The 19,686-nt window shown below is 52.1% G+C and overlaps 1 protein-coding gene across 1 annotated transcript in view; it reads left to right on the top strand.

Annotated features, from left to right (window-relative positions):
* The window catches only part of LOC147116049 (sushi, nidogen and EGF-like domain-containing protein 1), a 135,539-nt gene that overhangs the window by 19,928 nt on the left and 95,925 nt on the right, over window positions 1-19,686 (top strand). Inside the window, exon 8 of the mRNA XM_085990763.1 lies at window positions 12,246-12,539. Within this exon, the coding sequence (XP_085846889.1) occupies window positions 12,246-12,539 (294 nt within the window). The remainder of the gene's footprint in view (window positions 1-12,245; window positions 12,540-19,686) is intronic.

Below are 19,686 nucleotides of genomic sequence, written 5' to 3'. Positions count from 1 at the left end.
ACTGGAGTGTCATAAAACAAAATTTGATACTGAGCCACATAAGGAGATATTAGGGCAGGTGACCAAAAGCGTGGTCAAAGAGGTAGGTTTTAAGGAGCGCCTTAAAGGAGGAGAGAGAGTTATGGGAAGGAATTCCAGAGCTTGTGTCCTAGGCAGCTGAAGGCACGGCCACCAATGATTGAGCGATTAAAATCAGGGATGCTCAAGAGACCGGAACTAGAGGAGCACAGATAACTCGGAGGTGGGGGGGGGGGAGGGGGGCGTTGAGGGGCTGGAGGAAATTACAGAGATGGAGAAGGGCAAGGCCATGGAGGGATTTGAAAACAAGGATGAGAATTGCAAAATCAAGGCATTGCTTAACCTGGAGCCAATATAAGTCAGCAAGCACAGGGGTGATGGGTGAACCAGACTTGGTGCAAGTTAGGACACAGACAGCCAAGTTTTGGATGACCTCAAGTTTATGTAGGGTGGAATGTGGGAGGCCAGCCAGGAGTGCGTTGGAATAGTCAAGTCTAGAGGTAACAAAGGCATGGATGAGGGTGTCAGCAGCAGATGAGCTGAGGCAGGGGCAGAGATGGGCGATGTTACAGAGGTGGAATAGGTGATCTTAGTTATGGCGTGGATATGTGGTCAGAAGCTCATTTCAGGGTCAAATATGACACCAAGGTTGCAAACAGTCTGGTTCAGCCTCAGACAGATGTTAGGGAGAGGGATGGAGTCGGTGACTCGGGAACGGAGTTTGTGGCAGGGATCGAAGACAATGGCTTTAGTCTTCCCAATATTTAATTGGAGGAAATTTCTGCTCACCCAGTATTGGGTGTCGGACAAACAGTCTGACAATTTAGTGATACTGGAGGGGTCGAGAGAAGTAGTGGTGAGGTAGAGCTGGGTGTCGTCAGTGTACATGTGGAAACTGACACTGTGTTTTCGGATGATATCGCCAAGGGGCAGCATGTAGATGAGAAATAGGAGGGGTCCAAGGATAGATCCTTGAGGGAAGAGAAGTCATTGCAGGTAATTCTCTGGCTACAATTAGATAGATAAGACTGGAACCAGGCGAGTTGTCAACCGTGTCAAAGACTGCAGACAGGTCGAGAAGGACAAGGAGGGATAGTTTATCTTTGTCACAGTCACATAGGATGTCATTTGTGACTTTGATGAGAGCCATTTCGGTACCGTGGTGGGGCAGAAACTTGATTGGAGGGATTCAAACATGGAGTTTCGGGAAAGATGGGCATGTGGCGACACGCCACCACTGGACATAATCCGCTCACGGCGGCACAGACAGTCTAAGCAGAAGCCCCCAGCCGGGGGCCCTTTCCTCCGGCAACTTGTTTCCAGCAGGGACAGGCTGCCGGGAGCACTTCCTGTCTGGGAAGTATTTAAGTGGATGCGCGGGCTTTTCTAGTTCCTGTTTGACATGTGGATGGAATAAAGCAGTTGTGTTTTCAATAGCTCTGGTCTCGACTCCCACGTTTGCCGCGGTATCTCAACACTGGTGACCCCGACGCACAGGACGAATCCTAAGCTAGCATGGCGGATACAAACGCAGTCACGGTTAAATTACCAGACTTTTGGGAGAACCTCGCCGAAGCCTGGTTCGTTCAAGCTGAGTCCAGATTCCGGCTGAAAGGCATTACAGTCGACGCCACAAAGTACGACTACCTCGTCGCCTCGCTCACCTACGCTACAGTCCCCAAGGTTTGGGCAGCGCTGCAGAATCCACCAACGGATGGCAAGTACGAACATCTGAAGGCTGCGCTACTTAAAAAATTTCAAACGTCCTCTTACCAGCGCCACTGCCAACTCCTGGACCTCCCCGGCCTTGGTGACGCTTCACCATCAGACCTGCTTTCCCACATGCTGTCCCTCTCAGACGACAAAAATCCCGGCGCCCTTTTTCGCACGCTTTTCATTCGGCAGCTCCCCGCCAGCATCCGCCCGCTCATTGTGGAGTCTGGCTCCACGGACCTGAATGATATAGCCGAAAAGGCCGACCGGCTGCTCTCTGCACAGGCCGCTCGCGACGTCGCGCCCGACCTCACGGCAACGACCACGCGGTCTTCCCGGGCCGCTAGGCCCGACCGCCCTACCACTCCGGGTCACTGCTACTACCACACCCGTTTTGGCGCTAGGGCTCAACGCTGCACGCCACCGTGTACCTTCAAACCCCCCCCCCGCGATGGCCGCGGGGCAGAAGGAGCCCCTACTGTACGTCACTGACGACAGAACCAACCGCCGATTTCTGTGTGACACAGGGGCCCAGCACAGCATCACCCCCGCCTCCGCCCTCGAGATCCAACGCGGCACACGGGGTATCACACTGGCTGCAGCCAACGGCTCTGACATCCGCACATATGGCACCCGCATGGTCACGCTCGACCTCGCGGGCCGCCGCTACCGCTGGGAGTTCCTCACAGCCAAGGTCCTCTGCCCACTCATCGGTGCCGACTTCCTACGTGCCCACGGCCTCCTTGTCGACATTCCGAGGCACCACCTCGTCGACATCAACACTATGGCCCCCATCCCTGGCGCCTTTACCCCGGCCCGTTCGGCCGGCCTGACGACCTACTGCCTCGCCAGAGCCACGGACGCTACTTGGCACTCCTAGCTGAGTTTCCCGCCCTCACTAACCCGACCTTTTCGGCCAAAGCCGCCAAGCACGGTGTGGAACACTATATCCCCACCACCGGCCCCCCAGTTTCAGCCCACGCCCACAGACTCAACCCGGCCAAGCTGGAAATCGCGCGGGCCGAGTTCACCACCATGGAACAACTCGGCATCATCCGCCGCTCCAGCAGCCCTTGGGCCTCGCCCCTCCACATCGCCCCCAAACCCGGCGGAGGCTGGCGCCCTTGCGGGGACTACCGCCGCCTCAACGACGCCACCACCCCCGATCGATACCCGGTGCCACACATCCAGGACTTCTCGGCCCGACTGGCCGGACGAACCGTCTTTTCCAAAGTCGACCTGGTGCGCGGTTACCACCAAGTCCCCATACACCCCACGGACATCCCCAAAACGGCCGTCATCACCCCATTCGGCCTGTTCGAGTTCCTGAGGATGCCCTTCGGCCTCAAGAATGCAGCACAGGCTTTCCAGCGCCTTATGCACTCAGTCCTCCGGGACCTGAACTTCCTATTCGTCTATCTAGACGACATTCTCGTGGCCAGCTCCTCCAAACAGGAACACCTCGAACACCTTCGCATCCTGTTCGGGCGCCTAGCCCAACAGGGGCTCATCCTCAGCCCGGCGAAGTGCCAATTCGGCCTAACCGAGATCGATTTTCTCGGTCACCACATCACCCCTGCTGGGGCCGTCCCCCTGCCCAACAAGGTGCAGGCCGTCCAGCAATTTCCCCGCCTTACAACCATCAAGGGCCTCCAGGAGTTCCTCGGGATGGTGAACTTCTACAACAGGTTCATCCCCAGAGCGGCAGCCCCTATACGACTCCCTCCGAGGAAAATCCGGCAAGATGGACGTAGCCTGGACCACTGACACGGCAGCCGCCTTCGACGCCACCAAAAACGCGCTCGCCGACGCCACTCTGCTCGCGCACCCGAGGGCCGATGCCCGGGTCGCGCTCACCACCGACGCCTCCGACCACGCGGTCGGGGCCGTGTTCGAGCAGTGGGTCAATGGCGCGTGGCAGCCACTTGCCTTCTACAGCCGCCAACTGCGCCCCCCGGAGGTCAAATACTCCACTTTCGACCGCGAGCTTCTCGCGCTCCACCTGTCGGTCCGCCATTTCAGGTTCCTCCTGGAAGGCCGCCCCTTCACCGCGTATGTGGACCACAAGCCACTCACATACGCGATGGCCAAGCACACCGAACCCTGGTCCGCTAGGCAGCAACGCCAGCTCGCGGCCGTGTCCGAGTTTACTACGGACATTCAGCACGTCTCCGGTAGAGACAACGTGGTCGCCGACTGCCTTTCCCGTCCCGCCGTCTGTGCGAATCACCTCGCGGTCGACTACGCACAACTAGCAGCGGCCCAGCTCACGGACCCAGACCTCCTCTCGGCGGCTACCAGCCTGCCAGGGCTACGCCTAGCCAAGGTCGCGCACGGGCCCGAAGCCACGGCAGTCACTTGTGACGTCTCACTCGGCCACCCCAGGCCGGTCGTCCCTGAGACCTGGCGCCGCCGCATCTTCGACGCGCTCCACGGGCTCTCTCACCCGGGTTCCCGCGCATCCGTCAAACTCCTCTCCAAGCGCTTCATCTGGCGCGGCCTCAGCAGAGATGTTCGGACTTGGGCCACCTCCTGCCTCGCCTGCCAACGGGCTAAGGTACAGCTGCACACCAAAGCACCCCTGGGAGACTTCGAGGTACCCAGCCGCCGCTTCGACCACGTACACGTCGACATCGTCGGTCCCCTGCCGCCATCGCAAGGCCAAACTTATCTCCTCACGATGGTCGACCGCTACACACGCTGGCCTGAGGCAGTGCCGCTGTCCTCCACCACCACAGCCGACATCGCCAGGGCGTTCGTTAACACCTGGGTTGCGAGGTTCGGCGTACCGGCCGACATAACCTCCGACAGAGGCGCCCAGTTCACCTCCGAACTCTGGACGGCCACAGCACGCAACCTCGGGGTGACGCTCCACCGCACCACGGCGTACCACCCGCAGGCCAACGGACTTTGTGAACGCTTCCACAGGTCACTCAAGGCCTCACTCCGCGCCGGCCTGCAGGACAGTACCTGGACTGACCGCCTGCCGTGGGTGCTACTCGGCCTACGCACCGCGGTCAAGGAAGACCTCCAGTCCTCGGCAGCGGAGTTAGTCTACGGACAACCGCTGCGCGTCCCAGGCGAATTCCTTCCGGAGCCTACCAAGCCTTGGTCGGCCGAACAGCAGCGGCTCAACTCGTTCTCTTCTGCTCAGCAGTTCGCCCCACTTCCGGTCAACTGACACGGCGAACTCGCACCTCACGTCCCGCCAAATTTACAGCAGGCGCGCTTCGTCTTCGTGCGACACGACGCGCACCACGGGCCCCTGCGACCCCCGTACGACGGACCGTACGAGGTACTACAAACCGGGGACAAGGTCTTCAAGCTGCGACTCGGCGACAGGGTCGACACAGTCTCCATCGACCGGCTCAAACCAGCACACACAGAACCAGGGGAACAGGTCCCCGTGGCCCAGCCTCCAACTAGAGGCCGTCCCCCCGGCAAGCCAGCACAGCCGGCGGTGAACCGCCCGACCCAACCAACCAGACCGGCGACCACTCAGAGCCGCTGCGGCAGAACCATTAGACCACCGTCACGACTCGTCCACTCCTCCTAAGCGGATTCTGGGGGGAGCTCTGTGGCGACACGCCACCACTGGACATAATCCGCTCATGGCGGCACAGACAGTCTAAGCAGAAGCCCCCAGCCGGGGGCCCTTTCCTCCGGCAACTTGTTTCCCGCAGGGACAGGCTGCCGGGAGCACTTCCTGTCTGGGAAGTATTTAAGTGGATGCGCGGGCTTTTCTAGTTCCTGTTTGACATGTGGATGGAATAAAGCAGTTGTGTTTTCAATAGCTCTGGTCTCGACTCCCACGTTTGCCACGGTATCTCAACAGGCACGGATTTGGGAGACGACAACATGTTCAAGGACTTTGTAGAGGAAAGGGAGATTGGAGATGGGGCGGTAGTTTGCAAGGACGGAGGGGTCAGGGGTTGGTTTTTTGAGGAGAGGCGTGATGACGGCAGATTTGAAGGACAGGGGACACTACCTGAGGTCGAACCGTTAAAAATGTCAGCTTAAATGGGACCCGGAAAATGAATTTGGGTGGTCAGCAGTTTAGTGGGAATAGGGTCGAGGGAGCAGGAAGTGGGTCTCATGGACAGGATGAGCACGGAAAGGTCATAAGGGGAGATCGGAGAGAAACTGGAGAAAAATATGAGTTCAGGGCTAGGGCAGGGGGAACCTTAGAGGAAGTTTGGCCCCGTCAGCTAGGGGAAGGAAAGAAAATGGCAGAGGCAGCTGATTGGATGGTCTCTGTCTTCGAAACAGTGAAGTCCATGAGTTATTGGAGGTAAGGGGACAGGAGACAGAGGAGAGGGGTTTAAAAAGACAGTTTGCAGTAGAGAAAAGAAGCCGGGGGTTATCTTTGCATACCAGAATGCTACCTGGGATGAGGGACTTTAGTTATCTGGAGAGACTAGAGAAGCTTGGATTGTTCTCCTTAGAGTAGAGAAGGTTAAGGTTGTAGTGTATGTACTTTGCAGAAGGAACTATATTCTGCAGCACCAGTAGTGACCACCCCTGTATATAAGCCTGTGTAGTAACATTTGCATAGTAGGTCCAGGTTGCCTCCATTCAGTAAAGACCTGTTATAACCAACTCCTGCAGTCCGTGTCTCAGTTATACACGGACATAATACTGGCAACGAGCAGATACAAACTTACCTACAGTCTGCACCACCTCATGGGATTCCATCCCTGAAGCGAAGTTATCAGAGGTCGAGGCTAGAAGGAAGAAAGAAACAGAAGAAACGGGCGTCGACCGTGGGCATCCGCCTCTGAGTCAGCGGAGTTGAAGAATTGCAGGAGAGGCTGTCGAGAGCGGGGCTTGGTTATCCTGTTGATGGTGCTTCAGCTAATCGGGCTGGCGGCAGGTAGTACACTGATCCTTCCTGGGCTGCGGCGGTCTAGAGCTCGAGCGGGTGGCTTTGCAACAGGGCCGAGCAGCATTGTCGGGAAGAGGAGAGAGAGAGAGAGGGTGGAGCACACAGGGCGCGGCCGGTGCTACGAAGCCGGGCAGTGCACAGACCCGAGAAGAGGGAGGCAAGAGTCCGCAGGGTTGTTCCGACGACGGGGAAATAATAAAAATTAAACGCGCAGAAAGCCGCAAGGAGCTGCAGCTTGCCACGGGAACCGCGGAGAGCGGCGTTAGCAGCAGCGCGGGGGGAAGTGCGCGAAGACCATAGGGCGTCGCCATCAAGGCATAAAATGCCAGTAACAGCGCTAGCAACAGCGGAGAAGACAGAAAGCGCGGGAGGCGCAATCTTAATCCAGCGGGGAAGAAGGCAAAGCGCGGGAGGCGCCATCTTAGATTTCTAAGATGCCGAAGACTGGCAATATCACTGCCTTCGATAATGCAATAGAAGACTGGACCACGTATGTGGAAAGAGTCGAGGTATATTGCGAGGCAAACGAAGTAGCCGATGAGAAAAAGGCATCGGTACTGCTAAACTTAATGGGCACAAGAATGTACGGCCTATTGCAGGACCTGATTACTCCAGCCAAACCGAAGGCGAAGAGTTTTAACAAAATTGTTGCTATCCTACAGGAACACCTAAATCCTACACCGCTGCTGATAGCAGAAAGATTTAAATTCCACAGGAGAAATCAGCATAAAGATGAGAGCAATGCTGATTACCTTACGGAACAAGCTATCAAAGCACTGCCAGTTTGGAGCAAGACTGGCAGATAGGTTACGGGACAAATTTGTCTGTGGACTCCTGAGTGAAGGAACCCAGAAGAGGTTACTCTCAGAGAAAGAGCTGACGCTAGATAAGGCTTTCAGCGTGGCAGTATCATATGAAGCAGCAGCAAGGGGAGCTGTGGAAATACAGCAAAAGCCACAGGAATATGGCACCCACGAAATGACACGGGAATTTGCAAAATGTTATCGCTGCGGCAGAACAAACCATGACCAGAAGGACTGCTGGTCCAAGGACAAAATATGCTGGCAATGCGGAAAGATGGGACACATTGCACGAGTTTGCAGGTCTGGGAAGAAGACCAATGACAACAAAAAGGCTACTAAGGAACCGTACAGGAAAGTACAAAAGATGATGGACAGTAGTTCCGAAGGCCAGATGAGCGATAGTGAATCCGGGAACAAGAGACTAAGCTGTCTCAAACTTCACAACATAATCGCAAAAGAGGATCACCGAACCATTTGGGTCACCCTCACGATAGCAGGGTCCCAAGTCAAAATGGAATTGGATACAGGATCAGCTCTAACCGTCATGAATCGACGAGACTACGAGCGGCTATTCTCACACATACCCTTGAAAGAGACATCCATTGTCTTGAAGACGTATACGGGGCAAAAAGTATACCCCAGAGGAAAAATAAGGGTGCCTGTCGAATACAACGGCAAGGAAAGACAGAAATTGTATCTGTACATACTGCAAGATGGTGGACCACCGTTATTGGGACGTGAATGGATCAGAAAGATACATTTAGACTGGCACTCCATTCAGGCACTGACGGTGGCTGGTAAAAAGGATGACGACGTCACTCCTGGATGATTGTCAAAAATCTTGGCTAACGCTAAAGAGGTATTTCAACAAGAACTGGGAACTCTTAAAGGCGTAACCGCCTCGATAAAAATAGAAGAGAATGCAATTCCCAAGTTTTTCAAAGCAAGACCGGTACCATATGCAATTCGCCCAGCCGTCGAGGCAGAGCTGGAGAATCTGGAGAATGCAGGCGTGTTATTTAAGGTAGACTGGAGCGAGTGGGCGACACCCATCATTCCTGTCATGAAGAAAACGTTAAACAATAAGTCTGAGGAGCCAAGGAAGGTTCGCATCTGTGGTGACTTCAAGGTGACGGTGAACCCAGTCCTTTACACAGTACAATATCCTCTTCCAAGGATAGAAGATATCTTCGCCTCACTATCTGGAGGGAAGCGTTTTACAAAAATTGACCTAGCACAAGCATATTTGCAGATGGAGGTTGAAGAATCCTCCAGGAAGTATCTCACGATAAACACTCACAAAGGTCTTTACCAGTATAATCGACGGGTATTCGGGGTAGCATCAGTTCCGGCGATATGGCAAAGAGCGATGGAACAAGTCCTGCAAGGAATTCCGGGGACTCAGTGTTACTTGGACGACATCCTAATGACAGGTGAAGATGACAGTGAACACCTTGCCAACCTAGAGCAGGTGCTCACTAGACTACGTGAACATGGGCTACGGGCCAATCGCCCCAAGTGCGAGTTTTTTAAGAAACAGATATCGTATTGTGGCCACGTGATTGATGAAGAGGGGTTACATAAGTCCCCTGACAAAATTGAAGCGGTAGTTAAGGCTCCAGCGCCTGAAAATGTGTCGCAACTGAGGTCATACCTCGGATTGGTGAATTACTGCCATAAGTTTTTGCCGAATTTGTCCACAATTCTGCACCCACTCAACACCCTACTACAAACGGGAGTAGCATGGAAATGGAGCGATGAATTTCAGCGGGCCTTTCAGAAGAGTAAGGACCTAATCACTTCAAGAGAAGTATTGGCTCACTACAACCCATCACTACCGATAAGACTGGCGTGTGATGCGTCTCCCTACGGCATTGGGGCGGTACTGTCACGTAAATTCCTTGATGGTTCAGAGAGGCCGATTGCTTTTGCGTCACACTCGTTAACTTCAGCCGAGCGTAACTATGCCCAGATTGACAGCGAGGCCCTCAGCCTGGTGTGGGGGGTGAAGAAGTACAATCACTACCTGCACGGTCAGAAATTTACTCTACTTACTGATCATCAACCTCTTGTCTCCATTTTCAACCCTCAGAAGAGCGTACCGATAATGACAGCACAACGGCTACAGAGGTGGTCCCTTTTCCTAGGGGCACACCAATATGACATCGAGTACAAAGGAACTAAACAGCATGGGAATGCTGATGGATTGTCGCGCCTACCGTTGCCGACGGTGGAAGAAGAACTTGCAGTGGATCCAGTGGAGATATTCCACTCGACCATAGTCGAATGTCTCCCTGTGACGAATGGAAACATAGAAAAGGAAACACAAAATGACCCGACACTCTCCTGGGTCTATGATTTAACGGTGAAGGGATGGCCAGCACATGGTGAACCACTGCTGCAAGCATTCTCGCCGAGAAGAGAACAGCTGTCAGTGTGCAGAGGAACCTTGATGTGTGGATCCAGAGTAGTAATTCCACCCCAATTGAAGGATGAGCTTCATGAGGGTCATCTGGGAGGGGTAAAAATGAAGAACTTAGCCAGAGCGTTTGTGTGGTGGCCGGGAATCGATAGAGAAATCGAAGAGATGACCAAGAGCTGTACAGGATGCCAGAAGGTCCAAAACGCCCCACCACAAGCCCCTCTACATCCATGGGAGTGGCCCTCATCTCCATGGCAAAGGGTGCACATTGATTTTGCTGGTCCATTTATGGACTCGATGTTTTTAATTGCGGTGGATGCACATTCAAAGTGGCCAGAGGTAATAAAAATGTCCTCAACCAGCACGGAAAAAACTATCACAGTCTTACGAACCATATTCGCCAGGAATGGGCTGCCTGAACAGATTTGCTCCGACAGTGGACCACAGTTTGTGTCTGAAGAGTTCTGGAGGTTCTTAAAGAACAATGGTGTTAAGCATTACACATCCGCCCCATATCATCCGGCCACTAGTGGATTGGCCGAGAGGTTCGTTCAAACACTCAAGAAGGCTATCAAGGCAATGTGTAATGAAGATATACCCCTACAGCACAAGGTGGATAACTTCTTGTTTGCCTACCGGAATGCGACACATGCAGTTACCAACCAAACTCCAGCCATGATGTTCTTCAATCGAAGACTACGATGCCGCTTGGATTTGGTTAAGCCAAACATCAGAAGAGATGTGGAGAACAGGCAGTTTCAGAATATGAATGAAAGGCCGACCAGGAGTTTTAAGATAGGTCAACCAGTTTTGGGCCGGGACTACCGCACAGTGAAATGGCAGCCAGGAACGATCTGTACACGGCAAGGACCTCTAATGTATACCGTGGACATTGGAGAGAGCATTGTAAGATGCCATGCTGACCAGATTCTAGAGTCACTGGGAAACGTCAACTCCACACCACGATCTATACTCCTGGCGATGAAACTGAAGTACCAACTGCATCTACCTCAGAACCAAACAACGACGTTGATCCCGACTCAACGTTGCCAGAAGAACCTGATACCCCAAAGAGGCGTTATCCAGACAGAATCAGGAAGCCTCCTCAAAGATTGAACTTATAATTGCTTAACTTCAACTAATATATCTAGCAACTGTAATTGTAAATATGTTATTTCATTGTAAATTGAATGTTATGTACTGTTTAGCTAAAAGGGGAGGAATTGCAGTGTATGTACTTTGCAGAAGGAACTATATTCTGCAGCCCCTGTATACTGCAGTACCAGTAGTGACCACCCCTGTATATAAGCCTGTGTAGTAACATTTGCATAATAGTTCCAGGTTGCCTCCATTCAGTAAAGACCTGTTATAACCAACTCCTGCAGTCCGTGTCTCAATTATACATGGACATAATAAAGGGGAGATTTAATAGGTGTTCAAAATTTTGAAAGGTTTTGTTAGAGTAAATAAGAAGAAACTGTTTCCACTGGCAGGAGGGTCAGTAACTGGAGGAAACAGATTTAAGATAATTGGCAACAGAATCAGAGGAGAAATTAGAATTTTTTTATGCAGTGAGTTATGATCTGGAATGCACTGCCTGAAAGGGTGATGGAAGCAGGTTCAATAGTAACTTTCAAAAGGGAATTGGATATATACTTGAAAAGGAAAAATTTTCAGGGCTATGGGGAAAGAGTGGGGGAATGGGACTAATTGGCTAACTCTTTCAAGAGCCGGCACAGGCATGATGGGCTGAACGGTCTCCTTCTGTGCTGTACGATTCTATGAACTTTACCCCAGGAGATTAAATGGGTGGGTAGAGTCCGTGGTAAAGTAGATTGTACACGAGCTGTGGAAGGAGATTAATTGGGTGGGGTAGATTGTACAAGGGCTGTGGAAGATTAAATAGGTGGTGTCGAGTCTATGTTAGGATAGAGTGTACATGGGCTGTGGAAGGAGATTAAATGGATGGGTAGAGTTTATGATCGGGTAGATTATACATGGGCTGTGGAAGGAGATTAATTGGATGGGTAGAGTCCATGATGGGGTAGAGAGTGTTAATGGGCTATGGGAGGAGATTAAATGGGTGGGTAGGGTAGAGAGTGTTAAAGGGCTATGGGAGGAGATTAAATGGGTGGGTAGAGTCTATGATAGGGTAGAGAGTGTACATGGGCTGTAGGAGGAGATTAAATGGGTGGGTAGAGTCCATGATAGAGTAGATTGTACATGGGTTGTGGAATGAGTGGGCCTGATACACCATATCACCTTTGCTCCCCTCTCGATGGACATGGCAGTAGGGTGGAGACCACAGTAGGGAAGTAGAGAAAATGTAAATGAGTGCCTGCTGTTGGCTCATTCTCAGCAAGTGCTGCCATTCTGCTCATTCCTGTTTCATTTCATTTCCCAGAACTCGCTCCACCAGCGGCACTGATGGTGGAAAGATCAGAGGGTACGGAGATCGAAATCTCGTGGCACGGCCCAGGGGCCGACAGCGCCCACGAGCTGATCGATGGCTTTGCGGTAACGTACACATCCTACGACGGGGAAGTGCGCAAGACCGATTTTGTCGACAAAAGCAGATCACGGCACCGGCTGAGGTCACTGTCCCCAGGAAGACTTTATAACATCTCAATTTTCTCAGTCAAGCGTAACGTCAATCAGAATGACATCAGCAAGCCTGCTGTGCTCCTTGTGTGGACAAGTAAGTACGTTCATTCCGCGTGTGTTTACATATTCCTACAATATTCCTCTTTCTCCCGTCCACATCTGAACAGTACCATTTGCGCCCATTTGGACAGATTCAGACTCCCAGTTTGTCTTCCCTCGGGCCTGTCCCTTAAAGAAAACAGGCACAAGCCCCAGTAGGATGCTTTACTGCTTGCAAACTCTGTTTGTGTGTGGCACCATCTTGTAATTGTACGTCAAATGAATGCACACCAGCCTCTTTCACAGGCTTCTGGTACTGACCGGAATTGGTATCTTTCATTTAAGAAGTAACTTGCATTTATACAGTGCCTTTCATGATCTCAGGTGTCTCAGTACTTTCAAACTGTAATCGCTGTTCTAATGTAGGGAACTGTAGCAGCCAAGTGGCGCACAGCAAGGTCCCACAAACAGCAATGTGATAGTGGCCAGCTAATCTGTTTTAGTGATGTTGGTTGAGGGATAAATATTGCTCAGGACACCGGGGAGAATTCCCTTGCTCTCCTTCGAAATAGTGCAATGGGATCTTTTACATCCACATGTGAGGGCAGACTGGGCCTCGGTTTAACATCTCATCCAAAAGACAGTGTGATGAAATATGCCATTCATCAGGCACTGTATTCCCTGTGTTTAGTTTAGTTTCAGTTTCATTTCCTTACCTGTATTGTATTGTGTGTAGGGCTCCGCCCATACCTGGCCCCTACTTAAGCAAGCCCCAGCGTGTCTCACAGCAGTACAACAGATCTCTGGATGAGAGACATTTCTCCAATGTGTATTACTTTCTGAGTTAATAAAAGCCTTGCTTTGCTCCGTTAACGCCGAGTCTCGGATTCATTGAGTCACATCAATTTTATTAACTCAATTTTCAACGCAATGGACCAACTCTTGAAACCCGAACGTTTGGATTTGGACCCGCATGCTTCGGATGCATCGGCACGATTCGGACACTGGTTTAAGTGTATGGAATTCTTCCTGGACAATTCCGCAGCCATCACAGGCGCTACGGACGCTGAGAGTATGAAACTCGGAATCCTGCAGAATTGGGTAAGCCACCGGGTTTACCCCCCATCCAAGACGCCGACACGTACCCGGCCGCCTGCGACATCCTAAAGGCGCATTACCAGCAGCCTACGAACGAGGTGTACGCTAGGCATCTGCTCGCTACTCGCACACAGCGACCTGGGGAATCGTTGGATGAGTTCCTAGTCACCCTGAAAACGCTTGGCAAAGACTGCAAGTGCCAAGGTGTAAAAGCCGCAGTGTACACTGATGAGCTTGTTCGTGATGCCTTTATCGCAGGCCTCAGCTCCACTTACATCCGGCAGAGACTACTGGAAAAAACGGGATTGGACCTGAAACAGGCTGTGGACACAGCGCGATCCCTGGATGTGGCCCAGAGAAACTCGGACGCCTACTCTTTGGCCCGCGCCGCCCACGCTGCCACGTGTGCACCAAGGGCGCCGCCATCTTGGAAGGCATCTTCCCCGCCCGGCAGCCCGACACCGTCGGGGCCCCGCTCTCCCCCCAGAAGCCCTACGACAGCCGCGACGCGTCGGGGCCCCAACTGTTACTTCTGCGGGCAGCCGAAGCACTTCAGAAACCTGTGCCCGGCGAAAGGCACCACCTGCTTTAAGTGCGGTAAGAAGGGGCACTTCGGGAAGGTGTGCAGAGGGAACCCCGCTGGAAAACCCGCCACCGCCGCGTGTGCGCCGTGGGAGCGGTCATCTTGGACGCCATCTTGCCCGACCTCGTGGGGTCCGCCATCTTGTGAGCAGACAGCGTGGACGCCATCTTGTCTCGATCAGGGCCCTACAGTGGCATCGGTCACAGTGGACCAGACCAGACCGCACCCGCTATCCAAATCAATGGTGGACATCGAGGTAAACGGGTGCGGGGTTAAATGTTTAATTGACAGTGGAAGCACGGAGAGTTTTATCCACCCTGAACTAGCTCAACAACTCTCTCTAACGGTGGTCCCTGCTCGGGGCACCATCTCTATGGCTGATAAAACCCAGACATCGACCATTATGGGTTACTGCGCGGTACAATTGTCCATTAACGGAACTGTGTACGATAATTTTAAATTACTAATCATGAAGAATCTATGTGCGAGCGTGATCTTGGGCCTGGATTTCCAGTGCCACCACCAAAGCATCACGCTCAATTACGGCGGGTCCCAGCCGCCCCTCACAGTGTGCGGTCTGGCTACCCTGAAGGTAAAGCCGCCTTCGCTATTCGCGAACCTTACTCCCAACTGCCGGCCAATAGCGACCAAAAGCAGGAGGTACAGCTGGGAGGACAGGCGGTTTATCGCGACCGAGGTAGACAGGCTCCTGAAGGAGCGCATTATCGAACGCAGCAACAGCCCGTGGCGCGCCCAAGTGGTGGTGGTGAGGGGTAGCGAGAAGAAGCGGATGGTGATAGATTATAGCCAGACGGCTAATCTATACACCCAGCTAGACGCCTACCCGCTACCCCGCATATCCGAGATGGTGAACCAAACCGCCCAATACCGGGTGTTCTCCACCATCGACCTCAAGTCAGCGTACCACCAGCTCCCTATCAGACCAGAGGACCGCCCGTACACCGCCTTCGAGGTGAACGGACGCCTCTACCAATTCCTCAGAGTCCCCTTTGGGGTGACGAATGGAGTCTCGGTCTTCCAGAGGGAGATGGACCGCATGGTCGATGACCACCACTTGCAGGCAACCTTCCCCTACCTCGACAACGTCACCATCTGCGGTCACAACCAGCAGGATCACGACTCGAACCTCGAGAGGTTCCTGAAAACCGCACAAAAACTCAACCTCACTTACAACGAGGACAAGTGCGTTTTCAACACCACGCGCCTCTGCATACTAGGCAGCGTGGTGGAGAATGGGGAAATCGGACCAGACCCCGACCGATTGCGCCCCCTTTGGGAGCTCCCCCTGCCCAACACTCCCAAAGCCCTGAAAAGGTGCCTGGGGTTATTTTCTTATTATTCCCAATGGGTCCCCAACTACACCGACAAAGCCCGCCCCCTCTTGAAAGCATCCTCTTTTCCGCTCTCTGCTGAGGCCCACGCCGCCTTCAAAAGCATTAAGCGGGATATTGAGCGGGCCACGCTACAGGCAGTGGACGAGAACACTCCCTTTCAAGTGGAAAGTGATGCGTCTGACTTTGCCTTGGCGGCCACCCTCAACCAGGCAGGGCGGCCCGTAGCTTTCTTCTCGAGGACCCTCCAAGGGCCCGAGATCAGACACTCCTCCGTGGAAAAGGAGGCCCAAGCCATCGTGGAGGCAGTGCGCCACTGGCGGCACTACCTAGCCGGCAAACGCTTCACCCTACTTACCGACCAGCGGTCGGTAGCGTTTATGTTCAATAATAAACAGAGGGGGAAGATTAAAAATGATAAGATTCTTAGGTGGCGGATTGAGCTCTCCACCTTCGAGTATGACATCATTTACCGGCCAGGGGCCTTTAACGAATCCCCCGACGCCCTCTCACGAGGGATGTGTGCCAGCGCCACTGGGGACCGGCTACAGACCCTCCACAATGACCTCTGCCACCCAGGGGTCACACGGCTGTTCCACTTCATAAAGTCCCGCAACTTACCCTACTCGATTGAGGGAGTTCGGTCTCTGACCAGGAACTGCCGCACTTGCGCTGAGTGCAAGCCTCGGTTCTACCGCCCAGATAGAGCCCACTTAATCAAAGCTACACGGCCCTTTGAGCGGCTCAGCTTAGATTTCAAGGGCCCCCTCCCATCAGTCGACCGCAATGTTTACTTCCTGAACATTGTGGACGAATACTCCCGTTTCCCATTCGCCTTCCCCTGCCCAGACATGACCAGCGCCACGGTCATTAAATGCCTCAACAGCCTGTTCTGCCTGTTCGGTATGCCGAGCTACATCCATACGGATAGGGGGGCGTCCTTCATGAGTGAAGAGCTACGCCAATACATGCTGTCCAGGGGGATCGCCACGAGCCGTACCACCAGCTACAACCCCCAGGGTAACGGCCAGGTGGAGCGAGAGAACGGGACAGTATGGAAAGCAGTCACTCTAGCTCTAAGGACCAAGGGCCTCCCTATCTCCCGCTGGCAGGAAGTCCTCCCAGATGTGCTCCATTCGATACGGTCGCTATTGTGTACTGCCACTAATGCCACGCCTCATGAACGAATGTTTTTCTTTCCCCGGAAATCCACCTCAGGCATATCCAAGCCGTCATGGCTCTCCACCCCAGGTCCGGTATTTGTACGAAGGCATGTGAGGGGCCACAAGACGGACCCCCTCGTGCAGTCAGTGCACCTACTCCACGCCAACCCCCAATACGCGTATGTCCGGCACGCCGACGGAAGGGAGGACACCGTGTCCATAAAAGACGTCGCCCCAGCCGGTAACGACAACAACCACGACAACAACAGCAACAACGATCACAGCAATTCTTACCCACCCACTATCCTTTCACCACCCCCGGAAGAACATCGACCAACGGTGCCCCCACCAACTACCCCTTCAACAACCCTGGCGGCGCCCCCGGCAGAGACCCAGGAGGCCACCGGGGACACCCAGCCGACACCCGCGGCAGCACAACAGCTACGTCGGTCACAGAGGACTATCAAACCCCCGAACAGACTAAATCTGTAGAAGGGGTGAATGTGATGAAATATGCCATTCATCAGGCACTGTATTCCCTGTGTTTAGTTTAGTTTCAGTTTCATTTCCTTACCTGTATTGTATTGCGTGTAGGGCTCCGCCCATACCTGGCCCCTACTTAAGCAAGCCCCAGCGTGTCTCACAGCAGTACAGCAGACCTCTGGATGAGAGACACTTCTCCAATGTGTATTACTTTCTGAGTTAAATAAAAGCCTTGCTTTGCTCCATTAACGTCAAGCCTCGGATTCATTGAGGCACATCAGACAGCACCTCCGACAGTGCAGCACTCCCTCGATACTCAGCTTGGATTAAGTGCTCAAGTCTCTGGAGTGGAACTTAAACACATGACCTTCTGACTCAGGCACGAGTGCTACCCACTGAGTACCCACTCCAATCTGTGAAGTTTCCTAACCAAACAACTTTGATATTGACCTGAACCTGTATTTACTTAACAATTAAACCTTCGGGCCATAAAAATACACTGTAATATAGAAACATAGTAGATAGGAGCAGGAGTAGGCCATTTGGCCCCTCGAGCCTGCTCCGCCATTCAATGAGATCATGGCTGATCATCCAAATTCAGTACCATGTCCTTGCATTCTCCCCATATCCCTTGATCCCTTTAGCCTTAAGAAATATATCCAACTCCTTCTTGAAAATATTTAATGAATTGGCCTCTACTGCCTTCTGTGGTAGAGAATTCCATAGGTTCACCACTCTCTGGGTGAAGAAATTCCTCCTCATTTCTGTCCTAATTGGCTTACCCCTTATCCTTAGACTGTGACCCCTGGTTCTGGACACCCCGACCATCGGGAACATCCTTCCTGCACCTAGTCTGTCCAGTCCTGTCAGAATTTTATAAGTTTCAATGAGATCCCCTCTCATTCTTCTAAACTCCAGCGAGTATAAGCCCAATCGACCCAATCTCCTCATAGGTCATTCCTGCCATCCCAGGTATCAGCCTGGTGAATCTTCGCTGAACTCCCTCCATGGCAAGAACATCCTTCCTCAGATAAGGTGACCAAAACTGCACACAATACTCAAGATATGGTCTAACCAAGGCCCTGTACAACTGCAGCAAGACATCCTTGTTCCTGTACTCAAACCTTCTCGCTAGGAAGGCCAACATACCGTTTGCCTTCTTAACCGCCTGCTGCACCTGCATGCTTACCTTCAGCGACTGGTGCACAAGGACACCCAGGTCTCGTTGCACTTCTGCTTCTCCCAATCTATTGCCATTCAGATAATAATCTGCCTTCCTGTTTTTGACATCAAAGTGGATAACCTCGCATTTATTCACGTTATATTGCATCTACCATGCTTCTGCCCAATCACCCAAACTGTCCAAATCATCCTGGAGTTTCTCGGTATCCTCCTCACAGCACACACGCCCACCCAGCTTTGTGTCGTCTGCAAACTTGGAGATATTACATCTAGTTCCCTCGTCTAGATCATTAATATATATTGTGAATAGCTGGGGCCCAAGGACCGATCCCTGCGGTACCCCACTAGTCACTGCCTGCTACTTGGAAAAAGACCCATTTATTCCAACTCTTTGCTCCCTGTCTGCCAACCAGTTCTCTATCCAAGTCAATACCTTGCCCCCAATCCCATGTGCCTTAACTTTACACGCTAATCTCTTATGCAGGACCTTATCGAAAGCCTTTTGGAAGTCCAAATACACCACATCCACTGGTTCTCCCTTATCTATTTTACCAGTTACATCCTCAAAAAATTCCAGTAGATTAGTCAAGCATGATTTACCTTTTGTAAATCCATGTTGACTTTGCCCGATCCTGTCACTGTTTTCCAAGTGCTCTGCTATTACATCTTTTATAATGGACTCTATTATTTTCCCCACCACCGATGTCAGGCTTACCGGTATATAATTCCCCGTTTTCTCTCTACCACCGTTTTTAAATAGTGGGGTTACATTAGCTACCCTTAAATCCATGGGAACTATTCCAGAGTCTATAGAATTTTGGAAGATGACCAGCAATGCATCTACTATATCTAGGGCCACTTCCTTAAGTATTCTAGGATGTAGATTATCAGGCCCTGGGGATTTATCAGCCTTCAATGCTGTCAATTTCCCTGACACCATTTCCCTACAAATACTGATTTCATTCAATTCCTCCCTCTCATTAGACCCTATGTTCCCTGACATCTCTGGAAGGTTATTTGTGTCCTCCTTTGTGAAGACAGAACCAAAGTATGTATTTAATTGGTCTGCCATTTCTTTGTTCCCCATTATAAATTCCCCTGATTCTGAATGCAAGGGACCTACACTTGACTTCACCAATCCGTTTCTCTTCACATATCTATAGAAGCTTTTACAGTCAATTTTTACGTTCCTTGCAAGCTTACTCTCGTATTCTATTTTCCCCCTCTTAATTAATCCCTTTGTCCTCCTTTGCTGAATCCTAAACTGCTCCCAATCCACAGTTTTGCTGCTTTTTCTGGCCAATTTGTATGTCCTCTCCTTGACTCTTATGCTATCCCTAA

This window comes from Somniosus microcephalus, chromosome 6 (assembly GCF_052327205.1).
Source record: "Somniosus microcephalus isolate GS21.2 chromosome 6, FLI_Smic_1.0, whole genome shotgun sequence".
NCBI lineage: Eukaryota > Metazoa > Chordata > Chondrichthyes > Squaliformes > Somniosidae > Somniosus > Somniosus microcephalus.
Note: the sequence above shows the minus strand (reverse complement) of the source record. Positions and strands in the feature narration are given on the sequence as shown.